Here is a 16,746-nt window from a genome sequence, read left to right as displayed (position 1 = left end):
TTACAGTTTCTTTGTGTAGATAATATTTACTCCATCTTCTCTACTATAATGAGGACCAACACAGTAGGACAGTAAGAAACGTCAACGGCGCGACAACGTGGCTGCCGCGAGAACGCAGCGAAACGCGGCCGTTAAAATCAACCAGCAAATGCACACCAGTCGCAGTGCGACCGCGTGTTAGACACGTCCCAGAAGCGGCTCAACGCGATGCACGCGAAAAGAACGGCAGAGTTTATTATTTGACGAGAGACGTGGCCCTCCTGTGTCAATACTACTAGCTAGCAGACTGGAAGTCACTCGTGTAAAAATACGGTGGATCCGGTCGCTTTTCAAACTAATATGCAATCGTAACCCACTTTTTGAGTCCATCAGAGCTCTTGAGGGGTAGATTGGGGCACAGTTGACTTGTCTTTGTTGATTTACAATTGTCTTCTCTGCTATAAGAAGAACCAACATGGCCCCGTGTTCAATACAAAACCCTCCTACCACAACAAAATTAGTTCCTATGTGAATATTAGTTCTTAAGTTATACGACATAAAATATACAATATGAATGAATACTACATCACATTTGTAAAATACAAACCCATAATAAAATAAATAGAAATTAGCTAAAACACCTGTAATTAAATAATACAAATACACAGATCCTGCTTACACAATTAAATTTTTTAATTTCTGTGTGGTGCTTTAACTTGAGAAAATCCACCAATAAAGCCTTTGAAAACCATTCATAAGAAAAAAAAAAGATTCATTGAGGCATTTCATTCGTAAAATACATGTTTAAAATCTTTGTCATTGGGATTGCTTTTCTCTTTAGGACAGGACTTCTTTTTTCTTCTTTCTTTCAGAAAGAAAGCTGACCAATACGCGGGGTGTGAAAGGCAAATTATTGTTGGATTATTATCTTTAAATACCCGCTACTTTTTGAGCAGAATTCTAGCTTTGTATAGGCTACTGTTCCTATTGTTGAAAGCACAAAAGTGTGTAATAAACAACTAGCACATTTATATTTTGCATTGTTTTCTTACTGTACCGAAAACGAACCGAACCGTGACCTCAAAACCGAGGTACGTACCGAACCGAGATTTTTGTGTACCGTTACACCCCTACAAGTTACTGAATCAAATTAGTCAACATACTTTTATAGCAACCCACTAGTCTCCACCTACTCAAAAAGGCTTGTGGGAATAGGAGTACAAGCAGAAATAGCCTGGAAAACTACTTTTCGCAATACAGTTGTAGTACAAATTTACAACAAGATGACAGAAATCATATTTGAGTGACATTTTTATTAAGACACTCTCCCTTAGGGAAGCTTTGCATATGAGGAGAAGCCATTTTACAATCACTTGTTCGACCGAATTATGCAAGTGGAAGTTCAAAAGCAGCATTCGTGGTATTTATGATTCGTGTTGAATTTGTTCAGTCCTGGACGTCAAAGTAATCGATGACCGGTTCTTCTTTGACCAGTTTGGACCAGGTGGTGGTGCTTGAAGCCCTGTGAGCAGAGTCGGAGGAGGCCATACATTAGAGCAAGTGACAAAATGGCGTCAGACGCGGGAGAACCAGACCCGACCTGCTGCTCGGCAGTTTGATGTGAGCGATGGGCACGGGGGCCCTAGCGGCAGTTTCCCGTTCGATCAACGAGGTGAGCGTCCATTTTGGACACAGTGACTTCCCTCTGAGAAAAAGAAGATGTATGAACGTGTCCACTAAATGTCAGCTGTTTTGTGGGCATTACTTGTGCGCGGTGACGACCACGTTGCGATTGGGCTCGCTGTCGTAGCTAACGCTTTCCACGGCGTAGACTTCGGCGAGCTCGTGGACGATTCTGCGGCGCTCTCTGTTCATTGGTTGGAAGAAGTGAGTTCTTTTTGGTTGTTTGCCCTGCACGACAACAGCAGAAAAAGGATAATTCGATGTATAGCAAAGGTGTCAAACTGAAGGCCTGGGGGCTAAATCTGGACCGCAACATTATTTAGTTTGGTCCATGAAAATAAACCACGACTTCATGTGGTTTTAGTAAAATATAATTTACATGCACCGTATTGGCCTGAATATAAGACGACCCTGATTATAACATGACCCCCTCTTTTTCAAGACTCAAGTTTGGAAAAAAAAGACTTTTTGAACACCAAATTAATTTTTATATAGAAAATAATTACAGTACATCTGAAACAAATGATTATAACGATATATTTGAGAGAAAAAGCATGTTATTTTGTCTCATTCAAATCTTAATATCTGAACATTTAAATATGTAAACTAAAGTGCAATCACATTCGTAAATGAATGGCTTCTGGTGTTTGAAATGTAAATAAACCAATCTATTGTGATAAACAAAATTGCAATAAATGCATTAACCATCAAAGTGAAGTCTAACTGTAACTAGTCTTAAAACAAATCTGAATAAGGAAAAACACTGCAATAAAATAATGCAAATTGGTTAAACTTGAGAGTAGCTGAGAACTGTCATGACAGAACATCGCTTCAATGATATCTGGCGCCATCTAGTGTTGTGAATAGGTATAACGTCTAGACCGCGAATATAAGACGACCCCCAATTTTTCAGTCTTATTTAAATGCAAAAAATACCGTCTTATATCCGGGCCAATACGGTAATTTCTGTAAATCAGACAATATTGATAGTTATAAAATAATTCAATATTTTGTATTTTACCATCCTCGCCCCCCCGCGTACAACAGTGACAAAATAAATATTTAGTTGAAAAAAAATGCAATTTTTTTCATTTTAATAAAAACTTAAAATAACATTTTTTAAAAATGCAGTTTTCAAATTAAACTAAATGAATAAACAAAAAACAAAAAAAAAAAACTGTTTTTAGTTTTAAAAATACAGTATACTATTTTCCCTTTTTGTTAAAAAATGATATTTTCTGTTAAAAGGCTCAATAAATGATTCATTTGATGATTGATTAGTTGTCAATTAATTCATAATTGCGCACAAAGACAAGTTTGACAACTTGAACTGTATTTTTAGTCCACACTTACCTTAGCAACAAGCTCCACCAGATTCTTAATAGCCTCTTCGACACCTGAGACAAACTTCAAGTCTTTTCTGAAAAAGGAAAAAAAAAATGTATGTAACGCCTTTTAAGTAGGGTTGTTCCGATCATGTTTTTTTGCTCCCGATCCGATCTCGATCGTTTTAGTTTGAGTATCTGCCAATCCCAATATTTCCCGATCCGATTGCTTTTTTTTGCTCCCGATTCAATTCCAATCATTCCGGATAATTTTTCCCGATCACATACATTTTGGCAATGCATTAAGAAAAAAATGAATAAAACTCAGACGAATGTATACATTCAACATACAGTACATAAGTATTGTATTTGTTTATTATGACAATAAATCTTCAAGATGGCATTTACATTATTAACATTCTTTCTGTGAGAGGGATCCACGGATAGAAAGACTTGAATTCTTAAAGGATAAATGTGACTTTGTATATAGTGACTAAATATTGCCATCTAGTGTATTTGTTGAGCTTTCAGTAAATGATACTGTAGCCATTTAACTTCTGCCCAAATGCATGATGGGAAGTGCAACCATGACTGTGCGTAGGGGCACCAATTGATATATCTTCTCTGCGTTAGGAAACAACATAGGGTGTTAAGAAAATGATCAACTACTACCTTTCTTCCCCACATTGCCTCCCACGTTAATTTTAATTGCTGAGAGAGGTATTGTAAGGCTTTAGCCACATAAAAAATGGCTCCAAAGGCTGTCAAAAGTCTTTCTAATCAATATACGCTGCCTTTTAGCGCTATCGATAGGTAAAACGGCGTCTTTATAGATTGAACGCGACAATGCGTAAGTGGGTCGTGCAGCGCATGCATTAATTATTTAACGTTCTTAATTAAAAATAATTAATTACCGCCGTTAACGCAATACATTTGATAGCCCTACTTAAAGCCAAAACTACTCTGAATGAGTGTAAGACATTTTGTCTGTAAAGTTAAATACAATTAGAAAACGATTTAAATAAAATATATGTATATTTAAAAAAGGCATGTCCGATATTTTTTTGCCGATTCTGATACTTTGAAAATGACGTGATCGGACCCGATCGATTGGGACATCTTTACTTTTAAGTGTAATGTAATCAAAACAGAAGCCATACCTAGCGTCGTCTTTGAGGCTATTGCTGTAAACGGAAGTAGAGCGCACATTGAAAGGGTCCGAGGAGGGGTCAATCTGCAAAGCATCGGCCAGGCGCTTGTTTCTCTCCAAAGTGGCGCATTCCTCGTCACATTCCAGCCTCAATAACAAAAATAAGTTGGTCAAATTCATTGTCATGAATCGTGATCAAATCCTGACATTTTGTCTACCTGCTCTGTTTGAGCTCCTTCTTGGCGAGCAACGGGCCGATATCCATAGAGTCGCCGGGTTGCATGTCGGACAGCTTGCTAGCCATGGCGATGGCAGCATACCTGTGACGTGTGCAGGTTTTAACCAGCATTTAACTTTTGGAATAATCAAGGGAACCACTAGAATATCACATAATAACATTTTATTCATGTCAACTAACCTCTGATAAGAACTGGCAGCCTCAGCGCAGGCTACCACTTCTTTCCTTCGACCACAATCGCACTGCAGCGCCACCTGACAAAATATATCATAGTACTAAAAATAAAATCTCAATTTCTCCCTATTTGTGCTGTCAGCCTCAAATACAAAGTAATAACGCCACAATGCACACAAACTACACACATGGCTGACTTGAAATGCCACATAACAAGAGGGGGGGGGGGGACTCAAAATTATAATTTTTCAGTAGACGTTGCTAGTTAGCGACTATGCTATTTAGTGTCCTAAGTGTCCGTTTGTATTGTGTTCTGGAGAAGCATATTAGCACTTGAGTTATTGTTAGAAAGTAAAGTTGTCTCCTTTCTTTTTATAAAGAAATCACACACATAAACTCATTCATATAACAGCGTAGTCTCCTTTCATCACAAACTCCCATTCAAACTGTATAGTGGGGCAAATAAGTGTTTAGTCAACCACCAATCGTTCTCCTACATGAAAAGATTAGAGAGGCCTGTAATTGTCAACATGGGTAAACCTCAACCATGAGTGACAGAATGTGGGAAAAAAACAAAATCACATTGTTTGATTTTTAAAGAATTTATTTGCAAATCACGGTGGAAAATAAGTATTTGGTCTGTACCAAAAGTTCATCTCAATACTTTCTTATGTACCCTTTGTTGGCAGTAACGGAGGCCAAACATTTTCTGTAACTCTTAAACTCGCTGTAAAGAAATCAACTTTGGGAGCAATTATTAGAAAATGGAAGACATACAAGACCACTGATAATCTCCCTCGATCTGGGGCTCCATGCAAGATCTCACCCAGTGGCATCAAAATGATAACAAGAAGGGTGAGCAAAAATCCCTAAACCACACGGGGGGACCTAGTGAATGACCTACAGAGAGCTGGGACCACAGTAAAAAAGGCTGCTATCAGTAACACAATGTGCCACCAGGGACTCAAATTTTGCACTGCCAGACGTGTCCCCCTGCTGAAGCCAGTACGCGTCCAGGCCCGTCTGTGGTTCGCTAGAGAGCATTTGGATGATCCAGGAGAGGACTGGGAGAATGTGTTATGGGCAGATGAAACCAAAATGGAACTTTTTGTTAGAAACACAGGTTCTCGTGTTTGGAGGATAAAGAATACTGAATTGCATCTGAAGAACACCATACCCACTGTGAAGCATGTGGGTGGAAACATCATGCTTTGGGGCTGTTTTTCTGCAAAGGGACCAGGACGACTGATCTGTGTAAAGGAAAGAATGAATGGGGCCATGTATCGAGAGATTTTGAGTGAAAGTCTTCCATCAGTAAGGGCATTGAAGATGAGACGTGGCTTTTCAGCATGACAATAATCCCAAACACACAGCCAGGGCAACAAAGGAGTGGCTTCATAAGAAGCATTTGAAGGTCCTGGAGTGGCCTAGCCAGTCTCCAGATTTCAACCCCACAGAAAATCTGTGGAGGGAGTTGAAAGTCCGTGTTGCCCAACGACAGCCCCAAAACATCACTGCTCTAGAGGAGATCTGCATGGAGGAATGGGCCAAAATACCAGCAACAGTGTGTGAAAAGCTTGTGAAGAGTTACAGAAAACGTTTGGCCTCCGTTATTGCCAACAAAGGGTATATAACAAAGTATTGAGATGAACTTTTGGTATTGACCAAATACTTATTTTCCACCATGATTTGCAAATAAATTCTTTAAAAATCAAACAATGTGATTTTCTGTTTTTTTTCCACATTCTGTCTCTCATGGTTGAGGTTTACCCATGCTGACAATTACAGGCCTCTCTAATATTTTCAAGTGGGAGAACTTGCACAATTAGTGGTTGACTAAATACTTATTTGCCCCACTGTATATTGTCATAGAAGAGAGTGTGCTTTGAAATTGGATTCATTAACAACTGTTTGATAAAGAAAACAAATTCATTAGTCTGCGTCATTCTTACTCGATTTTGTTTAGTTTGTATAAAAAAATAAATAAATGAGGAATTATATCAGCGCTTTGCCCACAAGAAAAAAAAATGTCAATCAACACCACTCTTTTTTTAATTTGAATGAACAGGACTTTTGTATGATGTTTTATCCTCAAAAAAAGTTTTATTTACTTAAAACAGTTGTAGACTACAGTTATGTCAGGAAGCTGTAATAAAATATTTTTGAAATAGTTTTCGTTGTTAATTACAACAACCTAAAACAACTTCAAGATAAATTGCGAAGATAATTGAAAAAGTGACATTTATCCGATTATCTAATCAATAATAAAAATGAAAATAATAAAATAATCGCTATTTCCAGCCCAACACAAATGCTTATTAAGCCTAAGAATTTTCTACCTTAGCAGGACAGGTCGTGCGAGGACAGTCAGCGCCCATGTGGCACGGGGCGGCGCAGGCGTGTCCGCAGTCGGGGCGTGGCCGCGCGCACGGCTGGCTGCACCCGCCGTCCGCTGGCGAGCAGTCGCCGCGGTGGCAGATTCGCTTGCATCGGTGCATCTGGCACGCTAGCGTTTTGTCGCACTTTAGCCCGCAGGAAATGTCTTGGAGGTGACACGGGATGTTGCTACGTTGCTAAAAATAGACGTGAATTTTTCTTTCTTGAATAAAAAGAAGGTTCAAAGATATTGTGAACGTAGCAATACCTCATGCTTTCCCATGCACCATTTTTCGGTCAGGTACGTGCAAGGCGGGCATTTTTCCTCACTGTGGCAGTTGTGAAACACTTAAAAAAATAATAATAATAAAACGAGACTGAATTTGAGCATTTTCTCACTGGTAAATGCGTCAAACTATACCAGGATGCTCGCACTCGTGTCTTCTAGTACACATATTTTTGCACTCTGGTGGGTTCGTGCCACACGGGATAGGCGGGTACAACACTGAGACGCCGCAGTGACACGTGAGCTCGTCAAAACCTGAAAAAAAAAAAAAAGGAATTAAGAAAGTAAGAAAAACGTTCACGGTCCAAATAAAGACCCAAAAGTAAACCTGATAAATATAGTTTTATGTGACTCACTGGACTGCCAGCAGGGCTCACAGTTGCCACGGTGACAAGGCTCCTGGCAGCGGTGCAAGCCACAATTGAGTTTGTAGCCGCAGATAAGTTGGCATTTGTGGTCGGAATTCTAAGCGAAAGGGGACAAAATTAGCAAAAAAAAAGAAAGAAAACTTAAATCTCTAAACTTACCACGCAGCAAAGCTCGCCGCATTTGTGTCGACCACAGGAGCGCTTTTTGTTACATCGTTTCTCACAGGTGAACACGAGTTCTTCTAGAATGCAAAAAAAAAGAAGAATTTATCAGTAAAATATCGGGACGTGAGCACGATAGACATCCAATCCATTTTGATTGGAGGGAAAATCAAAATGGATTGGACATCTATCGCCGTGAATGGCAGTCAACAAGTGAGGAATTTACTAGCTTACCTTCTTTTTGGATGGCAGTACACAGCACCTCCTGAAAAGTAAACATACTCAGTTGGCAAAAATAAATGTTTGAAGTTAGCTAGCTAGCATCAAACTTGCACCATGCTAGCATTTTTTAATGTTTAGCTAGTTTTGGGTTAGCAACCATATTTTTCCAGACTACAAGTTACGACGTAACCAACTTACGTGATTTCGACTTAATGACGCCGGACTCTCGGCCGCCATTTTGTCTCTGGACGTTTTAATAATGTTGACTTTTGTTTAGAGATGCATGCTTTTATTTTGACGCAGGAAGCATGGATCAGGTAGTACTTCCAACCAACGAAGACCGTATTTGCGCGTGAAAGACGAAGAGTGAGTCGAGTGAGAGAAAGGGGAAAGATTACAGCTGCAAGCCTGCGCGCACATTTGTTGCTTGTGAAGCATCCACAGAGGCAACACCCGTATATAATATCCTTTGTACAGTTTATTGTGCGTTTTTAATTGTGGTCAAATATTTGGGGCGAGTTTATGTCGTTGTTTTTGATGATGCACTGACGCTAACTGATACATGCTAATCGTTTGTGTGGATTGTTATTGCTGTATCAGCAGCTAGTTATAAACGCAAGTCTGAATTGCTGTTATTGGAGATGAAACTGATTAAATTTCATATTTATTTGAGTATCATTCTGCAAGTGTTGACGTCACGAGCAGCTGAATAAAGTCAGCAAACTACACGGATGTCTGACATCGTCATTTCGGCGCCTAGCTCACTGTCTAGCTAGGACTTTGCTGCGCCGTCTTGGCGAGGACAGTACAATGACGTATAATACACGTTTTTAGATAGTTATTGAGATTTGGGGGGTATTTAAGGGTACTTAAAAGGTTAATTCTGACTTGTGCAGAAATTTGGGTTACGTCTAGGAACGGAAATCGTTCGTAACCCGGGGACTACCTGTATATGCAAATACAGTGGTACCTCTACATACAAAGTTAATTCGTTCCAGGACCTTGTTTGCAAGTCAAAATAGTCGTATGTCGACTAGGATTTTCCCATAAGAATACATTATAATTCCATTAATTCGCTCCATGGCCAAAAAAACTACACTATATCCTTAATAAATACCGCTGGTACTATTGCAAATAGCAATTACACAGAGCAAAACAACTAAATTATGAATACAAATTTGAATGAAAATATGATAATAGTAATACCTGTAATAATTTAATGAATCGAGTTCTAAATGTTGCGGATGTGTTTTGCGTGGTGCACGTGAACTGGACTTTTTATGTTCAGCTGCGGTGGACAGTGGAAATGTTGTTTTGCACATGTTCTGAAATAAATTATTAAAAAAGTAACGAAGCCGTCGATTTTTTTTCTTTGCGATCTTACAATATAATAAATGTCACCTTAACTAATAAGAGGACCGTCGAGATTGTAAACATTCTGCGACCGTATTGTCGAACCAGTTCACGGACGCGCACACCGCGCTCAGATTTTTCTATCATGTCCATCCTCATTTCAATGGCAAGTGTCACCATTTTCCTTTTTTCGCCACCTGCACTCACATTTTTGGAACCCATGTTGATTTTGCTCACAAGAAAATCCGCTGTGCGTCCGTCTTGCAGGAAAACAAACTGCGGTGCTGTCATAAATTGTCGTATTTCAAGCATGTCGTCGGATGTAGAAACAAATGGTGATTGATCTTTTGTCAACGTGATTGTATGTCGAGGTACCACTGTACTTTTTCTCTTTGAACTCTGCTTTTATAAGTAAGAAGTTTAGCTACTTTTTAGGCTAGGTAACATCATGCTAGCGTCATGGCATGAATAAAATAAATGTTATCGTTGCAAGATTGTGATAGCTTTGGATTTTTCATTTATTAAGATTGCTATTTTATCATTTTTATTTAGTAACAGATCGGGAAAAAAAAAGTTTTTTCAGGTCTAGTTTTCAACATTTTGATCTTTTGTTCGTTAAGAATAATAACAGATTTTTGCCCACCTTAGTTTTGGAACCGCATCTGCATCTAACGATGGAAGTTAGCGAACAAGGCCCACACGGGCCTTCATGGCATAGCTTGTCGCACTGGTGGATCGTATCTGAAACACAAATACACAAGCTCATCAAGTACTACATAATCATACAATGTATTTTTTAATCATTTCCAGTGCATAATTCAGGTTTATTTCAAGTTTCCAGTGTTTGTCAAGATGTTAGCCAAAATGGATTAGCAAACGTCACTTGGTTGATTCATAATTTCAAAGTAATAATTTCACTATGTATAGTTTTTGTCCCATTTTTTAGTAGTGTACCAATAAAATATTTGTAGCTTCAGCTCAAAGGTTGAGAAGCACTGCTAGCATTAGCGATAACAGCGCCCTCTGCTGCCTGAAGTAATAGTAGCTGCGTGGGTAAAGCCAAGTTGTGAAAATAATGAAATACTGTGTCAACTAGGGATGCAACGATACAGTTAAGTCATGGTTTGGTAAGATTTTCGATACGAGGGACTCGATTTTCGATTTGATTCGATACGTTTAATGCTCTGAAAAAAAAATACACGTTTAAAATTAAAAAAAAAAAAAAAATTAGTTTTTTTTATTTTTGCTAACAAGCAAAAATAACAATACCATCCTAAAAACATGTATTATAGTGCATAATATTTATGTGCTTACTTCTTACTGATCTGAAGAAATTTTGTATAAAAGCGCTGAGAACAATCTTTACTGTTCGTAAAGTGAGGCGGGCCACACTGTTGATTGCTATTACTCTCTTAGCAGGTATGTTTACAACATGAGAAAAACATCCTATTTGTGGTCCGAGTCCATCTGTGGTACGTACTGAATTAACAATATTCGCAGCATTATCTATAGTCACTGGTATGGATTGATTTGGCCTGCTTAACTTTTATTCAGTCATGGCGGTTTTTAATTCATCGATGTAGTATATGGACTAGGGCTGCAGCTATCGAATATTTTAGTAATCGAGTAATCGACTGAAAATTCTATAGATTAATCGAGTAATCGGATAAAACAAATATATCTTTAGGTGAAGAGCAATTATAAATAAACATGAGAAAACAAGACATTTGATCCAATCTTGAACCATTTTCAGTCAATCAATGTCTTTATTTTCGATGTATATTGTTGAAAACAGCCAACAATTGCATCTCAGCTGTAACTAGAATTAAAAAAAAAAAAAAACTCATTCACTGCTTTCACTCAAAAAACTTTTAGATCTTATTAAAAAAAAAAAATATATATATATATATATATATATATATATCTATCTTACCTAAAAATGCCGTTACGCTTGATAACACACATCACTTAAAAGTTAGGATTTTTTCCCACGTGTTTCAATTGAATTTCTATTTGTGTCAAGCCATTTTTAAGTTTTAAGTTAGTCTAAACTGTAAGTCCTGATAGGATTTTGAGTTTTTGCAGTGTTCAAAATAAATGTATGATACAGGTTGTATTGGAGCACATTAGGGACCAGTGCTACTTGGTGTTTTATCCAGCAATGACTACTGAGCTCAAATTGATAGTTAGCATTATTAAGTTTTTATTTTACACCCTCATCACTCCACAACGCTATGTTATGTTAAAGCCTGTATGTAAGGCACGTTAGCCACGCATTGACAGTGGTCATAATTAATAGAAAACTAGCCCTCTGCAGGGCTAACGTTACGTGAGCTAGTGAGAGTAATGTTAATCTTATTTATTAGTGCTTAGCGCTCTTTATTAGCGCTTAGTGCTCTACTGCTTTAAGATGGCGGCTGTTTACCAACGCTGCCCAGACGCGGCCGAGTCTGTCATGTCGCAACTAGCTCAACATACATGTGATCTCTATGAGACGCATCAGACGTTACCCGCTACCAACGTAGCATCGTGCGGGCTAGTATTTAGCAACGTCGGTGTCGTTTGTAGTGGCTGTCGGCTGCAGTAAGTTTTTTTTTTTTTTTTTGCTTCTTCCTCTACGCACGTGACATCAGTGCGTTGTACCGCATTAAAAGTAGTCCGAGCAAAACGTGATGCTTAGAGCTGTCAAAATAAACGATTACGTGAAGTGAATAAAATTACTCGGATCAGTTTTTAAACTCGAGTTACTCGAGTTGCTCGAGTATTCGTTTCAGCTCTAATGTGGACTACGTGTCCCATGATCACTCTGGACTCAAGCAGTCAATGGCATGGGATCTAACGTAGCACATCTAGGTTGCTATTTGATGATATCTAGTGTGCGAGTGTTGTCGGGCATTAAAAAAATGTTAACATACGCCACAGAAGTCACGTCTGCTTATTACTGCAAACCACCAGCATTTGACAATCGACTTTCATAAACCGGACGAGTTTGAAGTACAGCGCTCTTAAATTGCCACTCATTGTTCATCACGTAACGTTAGCGCTCTGTGACCCGCGGTCATAGCAACAAAGTCCGCAACAAAATATAGGTGGACTTTGTTGTACGTATCCATAAAGGTAGTCTTTGTTTAATATGTACGAGTGGGGATAGCATATCAGCTCACCCAAAATGCAGCCAAACAACGGATCTGTACGATATAAAAGTCGACAAGCCGCCTCCTTACGTATCCGTCTTTCCTCACGAGCAATAATTCTTGTGCGCCACAGCTCGAACCTTTCATGCAGTTTGGCTGTTAGCGGCAGAGATTCTTGTGCGCCACAGCTCGAACCTTTCATGCAGTTTGGCTGTTAGCGGCAGAGTTTGTTTTTTCAAGGCAAAGCTGCGCCAGACATTTTAGCGAGAGAGACGACAAAAATAAATTCAGAAAATACATTTTGGGAGCTTTTCATTTGGATCGAATGTTTTTGCGTATTGAATCGAAGAGGGCGTATCGAAAGGTTCAATATAAAACCCAATATTGTTGCATCCTTAGTAACAACATCAAGTAGCAATGATTAGCCTGGTTCGTACCGTTAGACCCACATGGCAGAGGCATGCTACACGTCTTCCCACATGAGGGAATTGGGTCAGAACAGCTTTTTCGTTCCAAGCAACCCAACTCTAGGAGCTTGGCTAGCGGCGTCTGTCCGCAAGGACAAGTCTTGACCGTGTTAGGCGAGCGAGGGCAAGACAGGCACGGGTCGCGGTGGCACGGCTGCTGGCACTGGTGGGCTTCGCAGTTTAACATCCTGTCAGAGAAAGGCATAGTGAGAGAATGTAATAGAAAGAAGCGAGGGGAAAAAATCCTTACTTTCCGCAAGTGTTCTGGCAAGAGAAATTCCCCGAACCGTTGAATCCGTCGGTATCCGTGCCACAGGGGACCTCGCGAGTGGAGACGCCACAGTAGCAGGCTATAGTCATGTTGCAGTATTCATATTAGCGAACAATTATTGACGGCTACATATATAACAAAACAGAGGTTTGGGGGTTCTGTTTTGAAGCTACGCTCAACTCACTTTGCTTGACTTGCAGCTGGCACGGTTGACACGATCCACCATGGCACACCTGAACGCACACATGCTGGCCACAGTTGAGCGTAGCGCCGCACGCCTTGTCGCAGTGCAGCGGCGACGCCTGGCTACAACGCATTGGTTGACTGGAAAAGGACACAAAATTCAGGGGAAAATATAGTTTTTACTAGTTTCCAATTCATATTGAAGCTATTTATATTCATCCACACTGTTGTCTCCGTTTTTATTACTATAACGTATGTATGTTCTTGCTCTCCGATACAATGACATTCCCCAAAATGCGACTTATACGCCAGCGCTACGTATGGTTAAAGTGAAACGTATAGTTTGCTAAGCACAATTTGATTGTGACTACCTTGTTCTTCCGCAGACGCAAGATTTTGTCACAAAGGCGGGACACTGTGGGCATGGTCCCGGATGGCATAAACTGAAGGAAAAATGGAAGACAAGACCCAACAAGTACTTTCATATGTATTTTTTTAATAGTCACTCATCTTTTTCTATATATAGTTGGGTATCATCTTACATGTTACAAGGGTGGTTGCAGTCCACGCCGCTTCTCTTCTTCCCGCACATGTCGCCGCAGCTGTGGGGGATCTCGCTGCGCTGCCACTCGGGATTGGTTACCTTGCCTGTTAGCATGTAACCATTAGGAGTAGGAGTGGGAACCTCTTGGTACCTCACGATACGATACGATACAAAGCTCAAGATAACAATGATCTGACGATACAGCGATACAACGATTATCGATACTTTGGTCAGGAAATCATTCTAGAGTATTCTACAAACAACCAATAAACAGGAAAAACAAGCTTCTGCTGTGAATTGGAATGAGTCTATCACTAGTAGACTTCCAATCCATTTGAACTGGGAGGGGTGGCAGCGAGCCATGATGCACATCAGAAAATGCTTCTCATCAAGATAAGTCTTACCAGGTGTGTGTTTCATAGTGGGCTGGGCAGCTTTAAACCACTCATCTGTGATTGACTTAAATTGTTTGGTAAAAATTGGTTTCAATTGCTCTTTTAGTCTCCTTAGACAGAGGGTTCACTTACTTATTTTTCCCCCCTTCTGTCATTCTTTGCATGCAATCCTCATTAAAATATGAAAACCTATAAATGTTACGATGGTTTTAGTTAAGGCAGACACAGTTTTTACATCTGTGTGATTTTGACAAACATCAGATCAAAAATTCCAAAAGGTTCAGATACTTTTTCATACCACTGTAGACGTCTAATCCATTTCAAATGGATTGGATGTCTACTGGTGATAACCTAATTTTGTTTTTCTGTTTATTAGTTTTAGAACATTGTAGCGTGATTTCCTAACCGATGCATGTCATTGTTGTATTGCCATATTGTGAGATCATCGTTACCGTTACCCTTGTATCGCAAATCGTATTGTATCATGAGGTACCCAGAGGTTTCAAATCCCAGCAGCCATAGCATCACCATAACTAAGTAATGCTAAATGGTCATCTTTAACAATAGAATACTAACCACAAAAGCAGGTGTAGGCAGTCGGGTGTTTGAGAGAAACGTTCTGACAGGCAGGGCAACGCCAACCTTCAGCTGAATCTAAAAAAAAGAAAATGGTCTATGACAGTGTTCTGATGATGCTGTAGTGGGGGGGGGGGGGGGGGGGGGGACATACCGTCGGCCTGGGAAGCGGGCGAGCGTGCCCATTTCTTGATGCAGTTGAGGTGGAAGACGTGGAAGCAGCTCTGGCAACTCCACACAGGGGCCATTAGACGGATGATGTCACAGCACACCATGCACTCGTACTTCTCTGACGACAGCTGCTCGATCAGGCATCCTGAAAATTGTGGATTTTAATTGTCAAATAATTTATATGCACCGTAAAAAAAAAAAAAAAAAAACACGATTACCTGTTTGGGTCTCATTGCTTTCCGTCATGTTCAGGTTTCTCCGCTGGTTCTGCTGTCTCCTTGGTCCCCTGTGATAGTCGCCTGGGTGTCGTCTGTTGTTGTTGTCATGGAAACTAGCCCCTCTATCAGAGTCTCGTTGCTCCTGTGGTGATGCTTTGAGGGGTTTTATGGGCCCTCGTCGCTTCGGTTCAGGGTGTTTCTTCTGATGAGATCTCTGGTGGTCCGGACTGGTCCTCCTTGTCCGATGCGTCCTTCCTTGGTCTTCTCCGTTGTCATCGTAAGGCCGTACGACAGCATTCTTCTCCCTTAAATGAGGGTAATCACCTTCTCTTTGAATGTCATTCCTAAACTTCCTCTGCTCCAAACTCCTGCCGCCGTCGTCCCTCCTCCAGTTTGCTAAATCGGGTCCGTCGTCCGCTCGGTCAGAAGCGTAACTTCTTTGCCACCGCGGGGCGTAAAAATTCTCAGTTGCGCCTCGGAATCCGTCCCGCCGGCCTCGGCCTCGCCTCCTGCCGCCCAACTCGCCCTGCTCAAGTTGAGGGTCATAATGGGGAGGTGGGAAGCTTTGATGAGCGTGGCGGTATTGTTGAGGTGGACGACGATCGCTGCTATATCTGAAATGACCGCGTGATTTGAAGTCATTTGGCTTCTTATGATGTGAGGCACCCTCTGGATTGAAGTCTGGTGGCTCTACAAGCAGAACAGTGAGGGTGTTTTAAATTGAATTAATAAAACACAAGAATTAATTGATCAGTAAAACGAGTTCACGTCAGGTCCTCACATAGCGTAAGAGTTTACTCGGTCATAAAACACTACTATCAGGAGTCAACAATTATTATGACAATCAAAAGGTCGTAAAAATTCGTAACACTCCCAAAAGTACAACTACAAGTGAACTTCAACGTGTCAAAAACCCAAACTGTGACCTCCCAAACTCAAATAAGACTTATTTACAGAAAAAAACATGCTCCTGTGAACGACTGGACAAAATTACACAGAATTATATTACCTGAGGAACCTTCAGCCATTCAAACAGCTGTAGTTTAACACCTCAACCTCGCGAAAAGTTACGGATAACTATTCGTTTACTGGAAGTGGCAAACGTCCTCCAAGTAACCAATAATGTTCTTTTAAAATCCGTTTTCTGGTGTTTTAAAAAAGAGGGGTCCGAAAAGTGACAAAATATCTCTGGTTTTGTCTCAATTTATAAGAGCGCTAGCTTGGCAGCTAGCAGCAGGTACAGGCCATAGAAAGGGACCGTGGATATCAGTCAAGAAACGAGATTAAAAGAAGTCTAAAACGGCGGCGTTAGTAAATAGCGGCCATCTTAAGACAGTAAGGTATTTCGCAGCAAAGCTAATGTGAGTGATTTCTGCACTAAAATACACTTGCGTTTTTGAAATCCAGACGGCTTTTCAAACATTTAAGTTTATAACTACCCGTATTAACATGGATATGATTTAGGCTGGCC

At 40.2% G+C, this 16,746-nt stretch overlaps 1 protein-coding gene across 1 annotated transcript; it reads right to left on the bottom strand.

The window, feature by feature from the left end:
* Positions 1–1,279: 1,279 nt before the first annotated feature.
* Positions 1,280–16,535, bottom strand: nfx1 (nuclear transcription factor, X-box binding 1). The gene is made up of 23 exons (XM_057824123.1): positions 16,285–16,535; positions 15,276–15,965; positions 15,041–15,202; positions 14,887–14,964; positions 13,914–14,019; positions 13,743–13,814; positions 13,373–13,512; positions 13,168–13,267; positions 12,888–13,105; positions 9,960–10,057; positions 7,976–8,006; positions 7,739–7,821; positions 7,568–7,676; positions 7,347–7,466; positions 7,194–7,273; positions 6,889–7,122; positions 4,556–4,629; positions 4,356–4,457; positions 4,148–4,285; positions 3,016–3,082; positions 1,745–1,890; positions 1,580–1,684; positions 1,280–1,501 (listed from the first exon to the last, which is right to left on the bottom strand). Exons 1-23 carry the CDS (start codon positions 16,301–16,303, stop codon positions 1,426–1,428), a joined length of 3,048 nt encoding a protein of 1,015 aa, XP_057680106.1. The 5' UTR covers positions 16,304–16,535; the 3' UTR covers positions 1,280–1,425.
* Positions 16,536–16,746: the final 211 nt, after the last annotated feature.

The sequence above is a fragment of the Corythoichthys intestinalis genome, chromosome 20 (genome assembly GCF_030265065.1).
Source record: "Corythoichthys intestinalis isolate RoL2023-P3 chromosome 20, ASM3026506v1, whole genome shotgun sequence".
Taxonomy (NCBI): Eukaryota; Metazoa; Chordata; class Actinopteri; order Syngnathiformes; family Syngnathidae; genus Corythoichthys; species Corythoichthys intestinalis.
This window is presented reverse-complemented; position numbering and strand designations above follow the sequence as displayed.

Excerpts from the sequence above, each read along its gene's own strand:
- nfx1 (XM_057824123.1), bottom strand. Across the intron at positions 8,007-9,959 it reads GATGCGGTTCCAAAACTAAG|GAGGTGCTGTGTACTGCCAT; the intron begins GTGGGCAAAAAT and ends TTTACTTTTCAG. Across the intron at positions 1,891-3,015 it reads TGGTGGAGCTTGTTGCTAAG|GGCAAACAACCAAAAAGAAC; the intron begins GTAAGTGTGGAC and ends GTTGTCGTGCAG.